The sequence below is a fragment of the Callionymus lyra genome, chromosome 6 (genome assembly GCF_982586985.1).
Source record: "Callionymus lyra chromosome 6, fCalLyr1.hap1.1, whole genome shotgun sequence".
Classification (NCBI taxonomy): Eukaryota; Metazoa; Chordata; class Actinopteri; order Syngnathiformes; family Callionymidae; genus Callionymus; species Callionymus lyra.
Genome location: NC_141823.1, coordinates 19,281,206 through 19,297,193, shown reverse-complemented (window position 1 = coordinate 19,297,193; position 15,988 = coordinate 19,281,206). Strand labels below are relative to the sequence as shown.

At 39.1% G+C, this 15,988-nt stretch overlaps 2 protein-coding genes across 2 annotated transcripts; both read left to right on the top strand.

Moving 5' to 3' along the window:
• The first annotated feature begins 52 nt into the window (after window positions 1–52).
• fkbp10b (FKBP prolyl isomerase 10b) lies at window positions 53–7,309 on the top strand. Its single transcript, XM_087794075.1, has 10 exons — window positions 53–1,036; window positions 1,986–2,131; window positions 2,222–2,411; window positions 2,559–2,704; window positions 2,772–2,961; window positions 3,024–3,169; window positions 4,116–4,305; window positions 4,373–4,515; window positions 4,708–4,871; window positions 6,876–7,309. The coding sequence occupies exons 1-10, from the start codon at window positions 840–842 to the stop codon at window positions 7,068–7,070; spliced, it is 1,707 nt and encodes a 568-aa protein (XP_087650201.1). The 5' UTR covers window positions 53–839; the 3' UTR covers window positions 7,071–7,309.
• A 904-nt stretch (window positions 7,310–8,213) lies between these two features.
• On the top strand, window positions 8,214–14,890 carry fra10ac1 (FRA10A associated CGG repeat 1). The gene is made up of 14 exons (XM_087794072.1): window positions 8,214–8,281; window positions 9,013–9,092; window positions 9,169–9,258; window positions 9,741–9,786; window positions 10,590–10,666; window positions 10,770–10,853; window positions 11,011–11,095; window positions 11,169–11,214; window positions 12,622–12,735; window positions 13,405–13,447; window positions 13,521–13,651; window positions 13,724–13,774; window positions 13,883–13,970; window positions 14,104–14,890. The coding sequence occupies exons 1-14, from the start codon at window positions 8,264–8,266 to the stop codon at window positions 14,144–14,146; spliced, it is 996 nt and encodes a 331-aa protein (XP_087650198.1). The 5' UTR covers window positions 8,214–8,263; the 3' UTR covers window positions 14,147–14,890.
• Window positions 14,891–15,988: the final 1,098 nt, after the last annotated feature.

Below are 15,988 nucleotides of genomic sequence, written 5' to 3'. Positions count from 1 at the left end.
ACAGTATATAGATATTATTTATTTATTTTCCTTTTATATAATTTATTTATTTGATGCTTACAAAAATGCTATACGCAGATAAATAAAAATCTTAAAACCAAAACCCTATTGTCATATATAGAGACCAGTAATGAATAATGGAATTAAATGAAAAATAAATGTGTAAGTTTCTGCATGACCTCACGAGGGCCACATAAATAAGCCAACCTGATAATAATTAAATGAAAAAAAAACAAAAAAAACAAAAAAAAACAAGAATAGTCGAAACATCTTCCGGTTGAAACTGGATTCAAATTTATTATACCTAATGAAAAGTAAAATGATTTATCTTTAGTAGTAAATTTCTTAACATATTCATCTCGGATTCCAACACTAAACACAAACGATTTCCATACCGGACGCGCATGCGCAAAGAATGAAACGATGTGTATTACAAGAGACTTTTAAGCGTAGACTTTAGTGAAAAACCAATCGCGTTTTCTTCCTCACAGCTCGATGTTGACACTAGTTTTCAACAGTTGTGTGTGACTTTAACTTCATTTCCGCCGCTCAAGAATGTCCGCCTTCATCGTCACCAAGCTCGGCTCCACCCGCGCCGGGGAACCGGGGGCCAGCCCCCCTGATCCCGGCCCCCACCATCCCCTCACTTCGGTAAAACTCCTGTCTCGAAATTGTCCACGTTTACAAACGCAAGGACAAGGAAGGAAAAAAAAAAAAAAACCTCTGGCCTGCTGCTCCACGTCTGCACATCTCTGCAGCATCCGACGCTCCTTCTTATCTTCTCTTATCCACCGACGTCACTTTTTCTTTTTTTCTTACTCAACTTCTCTGGATCCAAAATGTTTTCCTGCTGGATCGTCCTTTTTCTTCTGTCGTCCTGGGTTTCTGTGGAGTCGAGCCAGAGTCCAGTGGGATCAGAAGTGGTCGTGAACAGATACTCTATTCCAGAGGTCTGCTCCAGGGAGGTCAAGACCGGAGACTATGTTCGGTATCACTATAACGCGTCTTTTGTTGACGGAAAAACATTTGATTCCAGGTGAGCGAATTCAAAACTTTTTATTTTAACTCCAAAACTAACTTGCAAAACTGCATCTGCAGTGATTTTTTAGTACTTTCTGTTAATAATCTGCAAGTTTCACAGATGGTCTTAATGTTTGCAAAAACCCTAAAACAAAATTTAAAAAAGTTGCATTAACGCAAAAGTTTAGTCGTAACTTTTTACAACATGTTTTTCTAGATGTTATAGATAAATGAGTTCATAGCATTGAAAGATTCCTCCAGGCTTGAATGTTTGGAATGTTCAGAGGAGTCCATTGAGGTGGCTTTTGGGCATTTTGATTAAGAATGTCTCCTGGAGGGGTCACAGGGCATGTTCCACCATTAGGAGACCCGGGACACGCTGGAGATGGTATAGCTCTAAGCTGGCTTGGGAACCCCTCGGGGTCCTTCGGTGAGAACCTAAAGATGCAGCTTGGGGGGGGGGGGGAGGAAAGTCTGGGCCTCGCTGCCCCCATGACCTGACCCTGGAATGAAGAGAAGACGGCCGTTTAGAAAAATAAATGTAGAAATAAATGAAAGAATAAAGTAAGTTAAAGATTGAAAAAGATTTATATATATAACAATAAAACGGGATAAATGTGACAATAAAAGTAGAAATGCTTAGTTCTGCTTCTCCTACTTTAATTTGGAGATAAGATGAGGAGCTCAGTCATTCAGGAGAGACTCGTAGTAGAACCATGGCTCAAAAACATGGCCTAGGAATGCTAAAAGTAAAAAAGAAAGTATAGTTATAAGTTCAATTATTTGACATTTAATTATATTATTATTTGATTTATGTTGCATTTAAAAATGTCTTTCTTGTTTCTAGGTGTTTTGTTTTGAAGTAAATAATAATTGTATTAACATTTACTAAACATTTTTCGAGTAGCTTTTTGTCAGATCTAAATCTGGCATTGATTGAATGACACCTGTTTGCTTGCTTCCAGCCTGCAGAAAGGAGCTGCTAAAGTGGGTCTGATCGGGGAGGGTCGTCTGATCGCTGGTGTGGACAAAGGACTGCAGGGCATGTGTGTCAATGAGCGCAGGACGATTACCGTCCCGCCTCACCTTGCCTATGGAAGCACCGGCGCAGGTTGGTGCCTGCTCAGATTCTTAGCCTGAAAGTCATTACACAACGATTTGTGTAGCAAATATTTATCTTTTTAAATGTCATGTTTTGTAGGCGATGTGGTTCCACCTGACACCACCATAGTGTTCGACATCCATCTGCTGGACCTGTGGAACCAGAAAGATCTGGTTGTCACGACGACGATCACCACCCCGAAAGATTGCAAGCGCTCTGTGATGCGCTCTGACTTTGTGCGGTATCATTTTAACGGCACGCTCCTGGACGGGAGCACTTTCGACTCCAGGTGCGGTGACCACTCAAGTGCCTTCGACCGATGTGACTTTTTGAACGTATTCTGAATGACAGCTTCTCTGTGCTTGTATTTGTCGTGCAGGTATGATTCTGTGTCAGGTTTTGTGTTTGACTTTGCTCTTCTATGAGCCCCACGTAGCTACAGCAGGAAGCTGACCCAGAACTCTCTGGTGGGAGAAGGTTGGCTGGTGAAGGGCATGGATGAAGGCCTGTTGGGTATGTGTGTGGGGGAGATCAGGCATATTATCATCCCACCCTTCAAGGCCTACGGAGAGAAAGGATCAGGTACGTTTGGAATGTTCACTCTCGGTAATGAAGAAGTCGCTAATGATGTCCTGAAAAAACCCACCAGGGTCAGAGATCCCACCACAGGCCACTCTGGTGTACGATGTTCTGTTGGTGGACATCCACAACCCGAAAGACAACCTTACAGTAGAGCAGCAGGCGGTGCCGGAGAAATGCAGCCGCAGATCTGTTTCTGGAGATTACATCCGCTACCACTACAATGGAACCTTCCTTAATGGAGTCACATTCGACACCAGGTTAGACTCAACATCCATGGGTTGAATGAAGGCTTTGATTCACAACTCTTGACTTCCACTAGCTACCAGAGGAACAGCACGTACAACACGTACATCGGGATGGGATATGTGATCGCTGGTATGGACCAGGCTCTGCTGGGGGTGTGTGTCGGAGAACGAAGGAGGGCCATTCTGCCACCACACTTGGCCTACGGAGAGCAAGGAGCAGGTCGGTCGACGTTTCTAATCGAATAACTCAACTAGAACGTTTGCATTACCAAAATAAAATGCCGTGTGAATGCTGGATCTGTCAACTAAAGTACTTGAAAGTATTCGTTTTCAAAGCAGAAATGTGTGGAAACGGTTGAAATGATGTCATGAAGAAGATGGACTGATGGGAAAACGTTGAGATAATGGGAAAAAGGTTGAGAAGAAGAAAATGGAAGAAGAAGAAAATAGTAGTAGAAGTAGTAGAGTTAGTAGTAGTTAAGTTATTAGTAGAAGTAGAAGTAGTAAAGTTATTAGTAGAAGTAGAAGTAGAAGAAGTAGTAGTACTAGTAGTAGTGGGAGTAGTAGAAGTAGTAGAAGAATTAGTAGTAGAAGTACAAGTAGTAGTAGAATTAGTAGTAGAAGTAGAATAATTAGAAGCAGTAGTAATGGGAGTAGAAGAAGTAGTAGAGGTAGTAGTAGAAGAATTAGGAGTAGAAGTAGAAGATGTAGTATAATAAGTAGTCGAATTAGTAGTAGTAGAAGTAGAAGAAGAAGTAGAAGAGGTTGTAGTAGAAGTAGTAGAGTTAGTAGTAGTTAGGTTATTAATAGAATTAGTAGTAGTAGAATTAGTAGTAGTAGTAGAAGAAGTAGTAGAAGTAGTAGTAGAAGAATCAGGAGTAGAAATAGAAGATGTAGTATAATAAGTAGTAGAAGTAGTAGAGTAATTAGTAGAAGTAGTACTAGTAGCAGTAGTCGGAGAAGAAGAAGTAGTAGAAGATTTAGTAGTATATAATGGTAGTAGAATTAGTAGTAGAATAATTAGAAACAGAATAAGAAGTAGTAGAAGTAGAATAAGTAGAAGTAGAAGTAGGAGTTGAAGAATGAGTACAATTGGTAGTAAAAGTAGAATATGTAGAAGTAGAATAAGTAGTAGAGGAGAGAGATAACTTTTGACTGTTCAACAGGCGAAATCATCCCACCATCCGCTGTCCTCGTCTTTGACATTCAAGTCATTGACTTTCACAACCCCAGCGATAAGGTGGACATTAAAGTCGTCTACAAGCCTGAGGTGTGTAACGAGGTCACGGAAGCCAACGACCTGGTACGGTACCACTATAACTGCACCCTGCTGGACGGCACCCGCCTCTTCTCTTCGTGAGTCCACCGTTCTTCAAAGTTTCCTACTAAAGTCGCCTCTTCTCAACGACGGTCTCGTCCTCAGGCACGACTACGAGAACAGTCAGGACGCCATCCTGGGCTCGGACAAGGTCATCGACGGACTTGACGAGGGTCTAAAGGGCATGTGCCCGGGCGAGAAGAGAGTTATCGTAGTGCCCCCCCATCTGGGTCACGGGGAGAAAGGAGGTTTGTTACTTGGCTTCTTTACAATTCTTCTTCAATCACTAACTTTTTTTTATCTTTTATTTGATTTTCAATTTAAAGAACTTCAAGGTTCTGGATAAATCACATGGATCGTCATTTAGTGATTATTCCAGTTCATCTATAAAAGCACGATCTCAAGTGTCTAACTCATGTGTCTTTCATCGGTTCTTCTAGCCACCGGGGTGCCAGGCAGTGCTGTGCTGGTGTTTGAGATTGAAATGCTGAGCTTGGAGAAGGGAGTGCCCCCGGGCTACCTGTTCGTATGGCTGGAGGAGACTCCTGCTGATCTGTTTGAAGCCATGGACGCTAACAAGAACAAAGAGGTTCCGCCGGAGGAGGCAAGTAACGCAAGGATCTCTACCCTTTTCACGCCTAACTTAATAGTGAAGCGTTGTGTCTTTGAGTACCTTTGCATTGACACGACATTGACAATACTTCTATTATAATAACATTATCTATAACGATAACGATAATGTAAATAAAGGAGCACATGCCATTGATGCAGCTAGGATGTAAACTGGTCCTGATAATTTTGTGGCACAATAGGGAAGTACAATAGTCTTGGATCTGATTCTAAAAACAATCAAAGGCCATTAAAAGATGTAGGGGGGTTTTGGCAGGTTTCGCTCCAGTCACACTACTGTAAGGACAGAGGTGTCTGATGGTAAAAACAGGCAGACCAGCAAGTATCTCGTCTGCATGTTTGTATCAAGACTAGATTAGATCTTGAGCGGCCTTCTGGTTCAGATAAGGGACCCGTCATTGTGATGATCTGATGGAGACATGCAGGATCTAGTCGTCCCGGGAATGTTGGCAGTAATGGAGATTTGGTAATTATAAGTATTACACTCACATTTTCGGTGGTGCCTGTAAAAAGGTGACCACAAAGTTGTCAAGGTCTAGGTCAGGACAGCCCCTGTTGCTTTATAAGACAGATAATCAATCTCAGCCCGAGACCCGTTCAACAACCTCACTCAGCCCATTTGTATAATGATGGGAGTCGAGATACAGATCCTCCCCATGGTTACTTGGTACATCACAAGATCCTGATCTCAATCCTTCAACATCGTGCACATACAGAGTTGGGTAGGGATGGAGAACCATGGCCAGCACTTGAGTGATATGTCAAGACAGACTGTTGTGGATCAGGATTGTCATTATTTTGCCTGTTCGAGTGAGTCTGGGAAGAACCCATGAGGTGTTAGTGAGAGGGTCATGTTGGTGTCAAGCTAGTTAATGGTTGAACAGGCAGAGAAAACAAGTTTAAGAACTGGTAGAGTCGGCAGAGTGGAGACGGAGATAATGAGGTCGGAAGGAGGGACGGCATAGCGAGTGTGCAGTTGAAGACATGAAGAATTGCAGAGGAGAAAAGCTGTCAAGGAAACTATGCTGCTGGGTTGGAATAGAGGAATATATTCTAGTAAAGAGGAAGGGAAGCATGAAGAGGTGTAATTCTAAGGCTGGTGTTCCTGGTGAAGATTGTGTCGACGACATCTCCAGGGATAATGTACCTGCCTAGTAAGAGATAAAGAACTATTCTGTCAACGTGTGCTCTCACACAGGAAACTGTCTTCTGCACAATGTTTCCCACATAAGATCAGCTCAGGACAACTACTGCTAGTCTTAACAAAATTGAATCCACACAGCTTTTGTATAAAAAAAAAATTAAGCTCTTTCCTCACAACATGTTATTGGAGCTGAGAAGTCTTTCCTTTAAGTCCATCTCAGCGGAATTTTTTAATGGAGGTGGTGCTTTTTGGTGACTTGAAGACTATAAGTCTGTAGTATCACATTCATCTAAATCCTCACAAGATCCTCAACATTCTTTAGAACCAAATTATTCCTAAATGTCAACTTAATTCAAATTCATTTTTTTGTATTTTAATTGGTGTTACATCTTAACTATATACTCAACATTATCTAAACGATAACATTTGATGTTCCTTAAACAGCTTACATTCCTCAACTCGCGTCAGTCGATTCTGTATACTTTTCAGTCTTTTCTTGAGTAAACAAACTAAAGAAACGTGTTGATGTTATTTATAATGGTCTATTCAAAGATTCAAAAGGTCTTTAATAGTTGCTGAAAGTATTGGACAAGAAAAACAAAAATCAAATGCTTACATGTGAACATGTCTTTTTCCTCTTATTGGCTATAAATATTTATACTGCAAATGAATAATAATAGTCCTGGAGTAGTTTCTGGTTACCCTCGTCTTTTATGGTTTGTGGGAGAATGTATAGAATCCTATTAAGAGATATTATATATTTCAATAGCTCATGTCATGATGCATTGTGGTTATTGTTTGACATGCATGTGTCATCTTGTTGTGTTCTTGCAGTTTGGAGAGTTCATCACGCTGCAGGTGAAGGATGGAAAGGGTCGCATGAAGCCAGGCATGTCAGCCGATGAGGTCATCGCCGACATGTTCAACAACCAGGACAGAAACAAGGACGGCCTCATCACCGCGGACGAGCTGAAGCTGAAGGTAGAAGAAGACCAGGAGAGGGAGGACTCGAGGCACGAGGAGCTGTGAAGAAAAATATTCAACAACAGTATAAAAAGTGACTTTTCTTAAATGTGTTCTGCACTACACTGTACAGTCTGAGACGATGACTGTTGTGCCATGGATGTTTTTTATGATTTGTCTGAGTGTCGATTGTTTTTGATTTGCAGAAAGAAACACTGTGTGTAGGTATGTGTGTGTTTTTGTGTATTTATATACACTGCTTAAAAAATAAAGAGATCACTTAAAAAAAGAAGATTTAGCTCAAATCAATCACACTTCTTGTTTCAATGTCACCTGCTGCCGTGCTAATGGAACAGACAACAGGTGGAAATGAGAAGCAAATAGCAAGACGACTCCTGATGTTATGAAACCGCCGTCACACCACAGACTGTCCAGGACTTGATTGATTGTATAGGTTGAAAAGGAACTTACTGGCATGTAGAGGACACTCACAGCATCTTACAATTTATTGTGAGAAACTCCCGACTGTCATGCAGAGGTGTAATGATGTTAATAAATCGAAATCTACGCGTGAGAGAATTAGGGGAAATGCCTGTTGTTTACATACAGAAAATAGGGAACACATTAAGTATTAGAATGTAAATGTATGTATTGTTTCATTTTTTGTATAATTATTGTAAGCAAGTAAGTATTTAGTTAATTTTTGTAGGGCGCTTTTCCAGACCAGGGTCATTATTTGTTATATGTACCAACAAAAATTGTTGTACTTTTTTCATTAGCCACTTATTTTCTTTACCTATATCACTTACTAACTTACCTTGAAGTGTGTAATGGCTCAAAGGGTGAAGCCACCTAAAGGGGAACTTAAGAGACAACAACAGGTTGCAGATTTTTATTTTGCAAAAAACAAAAAAAAACATGTATTTGAAACGTCGATACCGCAGTAACATACAAATTCCACCAGATGGCGACAAAGAAGCATAACCACAACTCAACATGGAAAAAATGTCTGTCGTCTTTCTCATGATTTCCCATTACAATGATTTAAAAATAATTTTAACTATAGGAAGAGTAACGTAGTTCGTTTTTTTTCCCAAAACGACGCACATGACCAATAATAATGATCATGAACGCAACGCGAACACGTTTTGTAAGTCGTGCAGTCTGAATTTGTCCCTCTTAGCTTGCCATACAAACATGGCGAGCTGAGACAGAGTGTTGCGCATGCGTGAAAGTCGTCGTAGTAGAGAAGCAGGAAAATGGAGAATCTTGCTAAAGTAGGTTTAAATCTGTGAGCTTTGGTGAAGATAAATGCGAGCGTGTTTTACTAAATTTAGTTTATTTAAGCGACTTTGTTCATGTTTGTCTGTGATGAGTCACCAACATACACCTTAGCAGGAGTTCACGAGTCGTAATGTTGTGGTTCGACCTGCTGCTTAATAACATCTTTTACTTTAATCTTTTTCAAATCATAATATTGAAAATGTGAAAAAAGAACGTCTCGTGTGTTTGTATCTACTCTTAATGATTTCTCTTAATGACTCTTAATGTTTATGTTACTTGTTACAGTTGATCATATTACTGTGTATATTTTAGTTTACGTATACAATATGTCACATATTTTTCTTTTCCATGTATAATATTTATTATATTTATTGAAAACATACTTGGTTTACGATAGAGCTGATATGTTAAGCATGAAGTGAGTTATGTTGTTATTCATTTTATATTAGTAGTCAGGCTGTTATTTTTTATTGTATGATTTCTGGCACATTAATATTATTGTGTTTTGCATTGATACTTAAAGAACCTTAATTTAGACATTTATATTCAAACAAATATGAGTAGCTATGGCTAATAATTAATTTGTTGAAATAGTGCTGAAGAAGATTGTAGTGCAGTTGTGAATACAATATTCACTTTCATATGTTTACTGTGGATTTACTGACCGGTTGTGTGGCCTCTGCAAGTCGACCCTAGTTCTAAGTTGTTTCTTCTCGTGGTCCAGGTACATGGAGCTGCTGGTGGCTACGACTCCGATTTCAGTGATGAGGAGGAAGGGGATTCGTTGCACAAAGACGCTAATAGGTAAAATATAGATACTTGATTTAAATTGAAAATGGTTTTGGCTCCTGAATATGGACTTTACTTCGCTTCCTTCCAGGAAACCTGATGAGATCCTGCACAAGGCATATAAGAAGAATCCTCATTCCCTGGTCGCTCACCGGAGTTTTCATTCCAATGAGCTGGACAGGTAAGAAAAATGAAATGATAAGATGAATGCAGGACGCTCGATTAACTATATGAGATTTATACCTCTTGTCAAAAAACATGCTATATTTATGTAATATTAATGCATTCATTTTTATTTAAAAAGTGATCTTGAATCCTTGTTATCCAGTTTATCTTTTAAAGACCTTTTTTTTCCTCTACAATATTTTTTCAAAACAATTAACCTTATGCATACATCACTTTACGTTCTTAGTTATTTTGACTTGAGAAATGTTTTGTGAATTTATGATACATCATATTTCATATCACCTTCACTAGCTCAGGTGTTTATTTAGGTATTTCCATATGAAATAACATAATACATGGCATCTTGTGTTAGTTTCTTTTAAATATAACTTTCCATTATAAACCAACTCTATATTTTTACAATAAAAATTTGAATGAACGGTTATTTATGAATGAAGCTTGATGTTACAAACCGTTTTCCACTTTCTTATTTTGCAGGGAGGAGGCCAGAAACAGAAGAGCTCACCTTATATCAATGAACGCTGTATCCTTTTTTCACACGGTTCAAGAGCTGTAGGTTTTTACTTAAACTCGCATTTATATTGTTGACCAGCACACCTGCCTGATCATTAAAAAAAGTGTTAACTATCATTGAAACCAGACAGATTTGTTGTTCAAGCTCAAGCAGATCAAGAAGTGACACACCCAATATACTCAGAGGTCATAGCTCTCAAAATTTTCATGACCTCGGAGTGGGTCTGCGAGCTCTGAGTCCAACTTTATCATTATTTTTTTGTGGTTTTATAATGTTCTCAGTACACAAAACCAGGAAGAGAACTTAACCAATCATTCATATAAATATATACATTTGTAATTATCATGTAAAGGTTTACTTAAAATCCGTGTTGTATGAGTTTATTTGATGATGGTTCATTACAAATGCCTTTTTTTTCTTTATGACACCAGGTGGCGCTGTGCACCACATTCCCCCAGTAACCAGTCGCGACTGGACTACAAATAAATAAAGGCGGTCCGGTGTCAATTGAGATTAGCTTACTGGCCTGATCTAGGACTCTCCCAGAGAACCCAGGTTAAACCTTCATTTAGAGGTGCTGATCCTGTATTTGGCCTCTTGAAAAAATAGTTTTACTTTCGCCTACTGAACTGCAGACTATAATATAGATATAACATAATGTATTTCAATGTATTATTATCTAAATGTTTGCAGGCTTTTTCAGGTGCAAAGGTTTGTTATGGATTAAATGATTTTAATGTTTAATTAACATGAACCGTCTCCAGCTATGAATGTCATAATTCATGTTCAAAATTCACCTTAATTAACAACAGTTTGAACGTCATAAGAAGTTTGTTGGCGACTACATCCTGTACTACGGAGGAAAGATGAAGGACTTCAGACGTTCCTTGTAAGTTCTTAGTCCTTCTCGTGACAAACTGCTGACACTGTCGACTCATGTTAACATTATGTTCTGACGCCGTGTCCCTTTTTTTTTTATGTCCTGAACCTAGAACCAGTGACAAAAACGACATGGATGTATTGCGTGAGAATCATCGCTTTCTTTGGAGGGACGAGGATCAAGAAGACATGACATGGTCTTTTTTTCATGGTTAATTATTGATGCAACACATGATTATTAAAGAGATAATATCAAGTGATTTTAAATAATATTTAGTATGAATGTAAAAAAAAGACTTAAATGGTTGCTCAACAATGCAGAATCCTCTCATGTTTTTATTTTGTACTTTAAAGGGAGAAAGATTTGGCCAAAAAGTACTACGACAAACTGTTTAAGGAGTACTGCATATCTGACCTCAGCAAATACAAAGAAAACAAGGTAAGAAAACATCTCGGGTTTGTGTGAGTTTGAGCTTTATTTTTTTGTTAATACACAACTGCTTCACCAACAGTTTGGGTTCCGCTGGCGGAGCGAAAACGAGGTGGTTTCAGGTAAAGGTAAGTCGATATCTCTTCAGGTATTTGGAAAAGGAACTCACTGTTTACTGAATATGTTGTGTCTTGGTACCAATGTGGTGTAAACAAGTACATGAAGAGATTTGAAGAATCCTCTCTGTAGAAAGTGAAAAGAGGGACTCGGATGACTTTGTGTTGCAGGCAGGGTCTCTGGAATTTTAATCTCCTTACACACACACTCACACTCACACTCACACACACACTCACACACACACTCTGCTCCTCTGAACGCCACCTTCTAGGTTCATGTTGTGTCATGTTAAGAGGTTTGCGTTTCCTTTGAAATTCAGATCACATTTGTACCTCAAAGTTATGAATTCTTTACTGTCGAGTGTTTGTCTGTCTACTTATGAAAAGCTGGCTGTGGTGTGTTGCGTCATTGCTCGTCTTAGCATCACACAAAATAAAAATGTATCGCCTCAGAACTACACAGAATATAGTTTTTTGCCGTTCGTCGTCTCAATCAGCAGAACCAGAGTAACCGAAAAAAAGCCTGTTGTTAATGAAGGTTCAGGTTTAGATGATGATGAGATTATAATGTCATAAACCATGAAACAAGAGCTTCAGTCTGCTTCATATTAAAATAACACCAGACTTATTGGTTTGCATGAAGGGATGCTAGAACATCCCTTAACTCATTTATTTGTTTCTAGTTTTTTTAAATATCTGTTTGATATGTAAATCATGCAAATGTTGGTAATATGTGGATATTATATTTCCGCTTTAAACTATATGTATTAGGGCTCTTAAATTTAAAGATTTAATTATTATTTTCCACAATACTGAATCGATATTTGACAGCACTGTATCGATTATTAAGAACATTAAACGATATGATTTTCATCTTTTTATTTTTGGCTTGAAAATCCTATTTTGTGTTACCATAGTTATCAAAAGCACAATAATGTGTTTATAAAAAATCAAATCATTAATTTCTTTACAATTAACTTGCACATATTCACATCGTTAATTTTTCTTTTGAAATTATACTTCCAGCCTCTAGATGGGAGCAGTCATCCTGTCCTCCGTAGCTAAATGAACATTGAAATCCAGTGAGATCTGGGACCGAGGACTAGAGGATACAGTCAACTCAAGCCACTTTTAAAGCTAATGTTTTGACATATTTTGATTTCAAAACAAATTTAAGCAGTAACGACGAGTCATGTGGTCTGTAAATTCTGCAACACGTGAGTCAAGTACTCAAAAATAATATGAATATATCCTTGTACCTACAGTGTTACAATATACATGTATATCGCACCATTGCCCCTGTATCTTGATACGTATTGTATCGTCAGATTCTTGCCAATACACACAGCTAATATGTACCAGTTGAAAGTTATGTTTTTCTTTCCTTGATTCAACATTGACTGGTATCTTCTGAACCAGGTCAGTTCCAGTGTGGACACAAACACTGTGTGAAGGAAGAGGGCCTCAAGAGCTGGGAGGTGAACTTCGCCTACGTTGAACAGGACGAGAAGAGAAATGCTTTGGTTAAACTCCGTAAGTGGTTTTTTTTCCCGGACTCTACTTGAGCTGCACCTGCTGGGGAATATGTCATCAGTAAAAGGATGGTTTTAATGTAATGACCGACTCATAATAATCCTCCTTTAGGTGTCATATTGCTGGAAATCCTCTTAGAATAATTACAGCGAGAAGACCAACCAGTCATTATGAGCTCAGCGGCTTTGACAGGTTGCAGGCAGACACCTTGACCTCCTTTATCTTTAGTTAGCAGTCTGGATGCAGTTCATCCCCACAATAAACCTCTAAACTTCCTGAAGAGATATGTTCAATAGAATGCGGCATCACGTTTGAAAAGGCCTCATCGTCTGCTTCCATCACAGAACATGTACAGTGACTCTTGGTTTTTTCTTTGTTTTAGGTTCCAACTGGTTTACAGTTGCAATAGTTAAAACATTTATTCACTTGTAGCTCAACTTGCAAAGGTGACAGTTGAGGCAACTGTTATAAATAAAAGTGTCTATTCAATTGATTTGTTTGATTAAAACTACTAGGTTTTCTATGTCTTGCTTAAAAAAGACTGATTTTTCAGATTCAAATTCAATGTTTGCCTAAAATAAACTGATTATTCCTTGTTTGAGCTGGATTTAGAAGGTCATCAAATTGCAAACCACGTGCATTCAATCTGTTCTTAAATTTCTATTCCAGGACTGTGTCCAGAATGCTCTTTCAAACTCAACTACCATCACAAGTAAGCTCAACACACTAAGGATATATTTAATATCTACTGGCACTGATTAAAATCGTTGGCTCTGCTTTTAAAGGAGGAAGGAGGTGAAATTGGCGAAAAAAAGGAAACGCGAATGTGAGGAAGACGAAGAGGCGTCGGCGATGAAGAAAACGAAAACGTCTTCCAAGAAACATAAGAAGAATAAGAAACATAGGAGAAGCAGAGGTTACATTATTTTATTTGATTTATTTATAACTTCATCATTTCGTTTTTAAACGACTGAACCTTGTGTTGCAGGTGAGTCGTCGTCTTCCAGCGGTGCAGATGAGTCACATGTTGTCAATGAAGGTACGACGAATGAACACACGCCTCTCCATACGTCTACTTAAATGTGTGCTGTTGTCAATGATCGCATCATTAGCAGCAACTCGTTGATTCTGTCTCGTACTTCTGCAGAAGGCTCGAGTGCATATGAGGAGCCAGAGGGCCCGTCAGAGTCGGAGCACTGGCGAGGACCTGCTCCTGTGCTGGAGGAGAAGTCAAAGTAAGAGAATATTTTACATTGCATTGCCCACCCCTTTGGGAACCACTTGTCTAGATGGTTTTGAGTCGGTATAGAAATAAATGTGATTTTCTTTTCTTCACTAATCCAATTTTTTCTTCTTCTCTGTACTTAGGGACGAAGAGTTCGATCAGTACTTTGAGGATCTTTTCCTTTGATGTACTCAACATTGTGAGCGGACTGAAAACACAAGATCAGAAAAATTGACATGAAACTTGTCTTTAAAACTTTAAAGTGGAGTCGATCACAGTTATTGATCACAGCAACGTGTAAGCAGAACATCAAGTTCTAACATCTTCCAACCAGTTCGTCCCCCGACAAAGACTTTTTTAACAATGTGCCATGTTGTCAGCTTCTACCTTTGTGACCTCCTCAAAATGATGTCCTCGTCTCCACTGTGTTTCAATCACGTCTCGATCGATCCATCTCTCATGACAAATGTGACAAATCTAAGATCAAGAAAGTGAACCAGAGTCACTTCATGAAATGATCCGATCCTTCTACATAATAATGACTATTTGTATCTGGCTGTTGCCTAAAGAAGAAGAGGAGTCACCGTTGAGACGGGCAGGTGGCAGAACCAGCGACAAATTGGGAGAGGTGGAGTGAAATTAGCAATGTCCGGGAGAAAATAGAACGAGGATTAGCTCTCGTTTGGTCCCTGTGACCTGGGACAGAGGAGCCTTGATTTCCTCCAGCAAAGGGAATAGAACAGTGCGTGAGAATCCTGGGAGATTAGTCTACAGCTCACACCGGAAGAACAAGTAATCTTCACTTGACTGTCGTTCATCCTAGCTTTCCTCTCACCTCAGAGAAAGTTGATGTGAGTTGTGCTGTTAAAAGTGGAAACAGTGTTTGTCCTCTCTTTGTGTTTTAGGCAAATAAAATGCATGAAACCAAAACCCCGCTTGAAAAATGTTTTATAAAGCTGACTATCATAAAGTGCTTTGCAGGGAATGAATCCAATTCTGATTTCAAAGTAAAAATGTGAGCAACCAGAGTCAGGAAGTCAAACAAGCAGAAATGTGTTCAAAAATCTGATCAATGCAATGTTTATCAACAACAAACGCAGCAGCATAAATATCAGGCTGCACAGGACAGGGATGTACTCCTGCATCATCCCAGCTCTTGTGTACACATCTATTCAAAACTGAAACATAGATGCTGAACTCGACCTGACACTATTGTATTGGGCAAGGATAAAAATCAATCCACTGATCCTCTTTCCCCTGTGGCTCATCCAGCTTTGGAGCCTTTAAGATCCTGGCACGATATTACACTAAGACTGACTGTTGCTGCGGCCGAGCCCAAGGTTCGTCTAGCTAGCCATGATTTGAGCGTGTGCAAAGAAGAGATCAATTCACACCTTTGTACTTTGGTTCTGCAGGAAACCAAACATAGACTTTTTTTTTATTTGCAGACACACATGCAATGACATACATTTTATTTGCCTTGAACAATGTATATTTAACTCATGCTTACAAACTGCATTTTTTTTTTGAAGGTCACAGTTAGTGGGACAATCGTGTGAAATATATCGGCTTGTGCTAGAAGATGTGACATCTGCGGATAATTGAGGGAATTCCTCAACAGTGACCCTAAGTTCAAGAGAGAAAGCCAGGTGCTACCTAAGCTTCTTTAGAAAGATTACAGTCTCTTGATTGATGCCCTTTTATGGCAGGAGATAACACGTGTGAGGCGCTACAGTGTCGCTCGGCTGGAGGAGAAAGGGCTGTTTTTGGTTAATTTCACACGTTTGTCCAAAAACATGATCTTCAGGTCGTGTATCTGCTCTTTTCTCTGCTGCGAGACATATATACAGGGAAATAACTAAATTTTGCCGCTTGTTCAGTCGAGGCTTTACAAGATTAGCATTTCCAAATAAATAAGGATTTAATACAGGGTTATTTAGAAACTATTGTGAAAATAAAAACCTGTTATACATTAATGTACAAAATAAACAAAAGTGAGTCTAATAAGTGCTGCTTTATTTCTGGTTT

Coding starts and splice junctions, on each gene's coding strand:
- fkbp10b (XM_087794075.1), top strand. CDS start 840: ATGTTTTCCTGCTGGATCGTCCTTTTTCTTCTGTCGTCCTGGGTTTCT. Junction 2,412..2,558: donor GGGAGCACTTTCGACTCCAG/GTGCGGTGACCA, acceptor AGCCCCACGTAG/CTACAGCAGGAAGCTGACCC. Junction 2,705..2,771: donor CTACGGAGAGAAAGGATCAG/GTACGTTTGGAA, acceptor AAAACCCACCAG/GGTCAGAGATCCCACCACAG.
- fra10ac1 (XM_087794072.1), top strand. Junction 13,775..13,882: donor GTCACATGTTGTCAATGAAG/GTACGACGAATG, acceptor GTACTTCTGCAG/AAGGCTCGAGTGCATATGAG. Junction 13,971..14,103: donor GTGCTGGAGGAGAAGTCAAA/GTAAGAGAATAT, acceptor CTCTGTACTTAG/GGACGAAGAGTTCGATCAGT.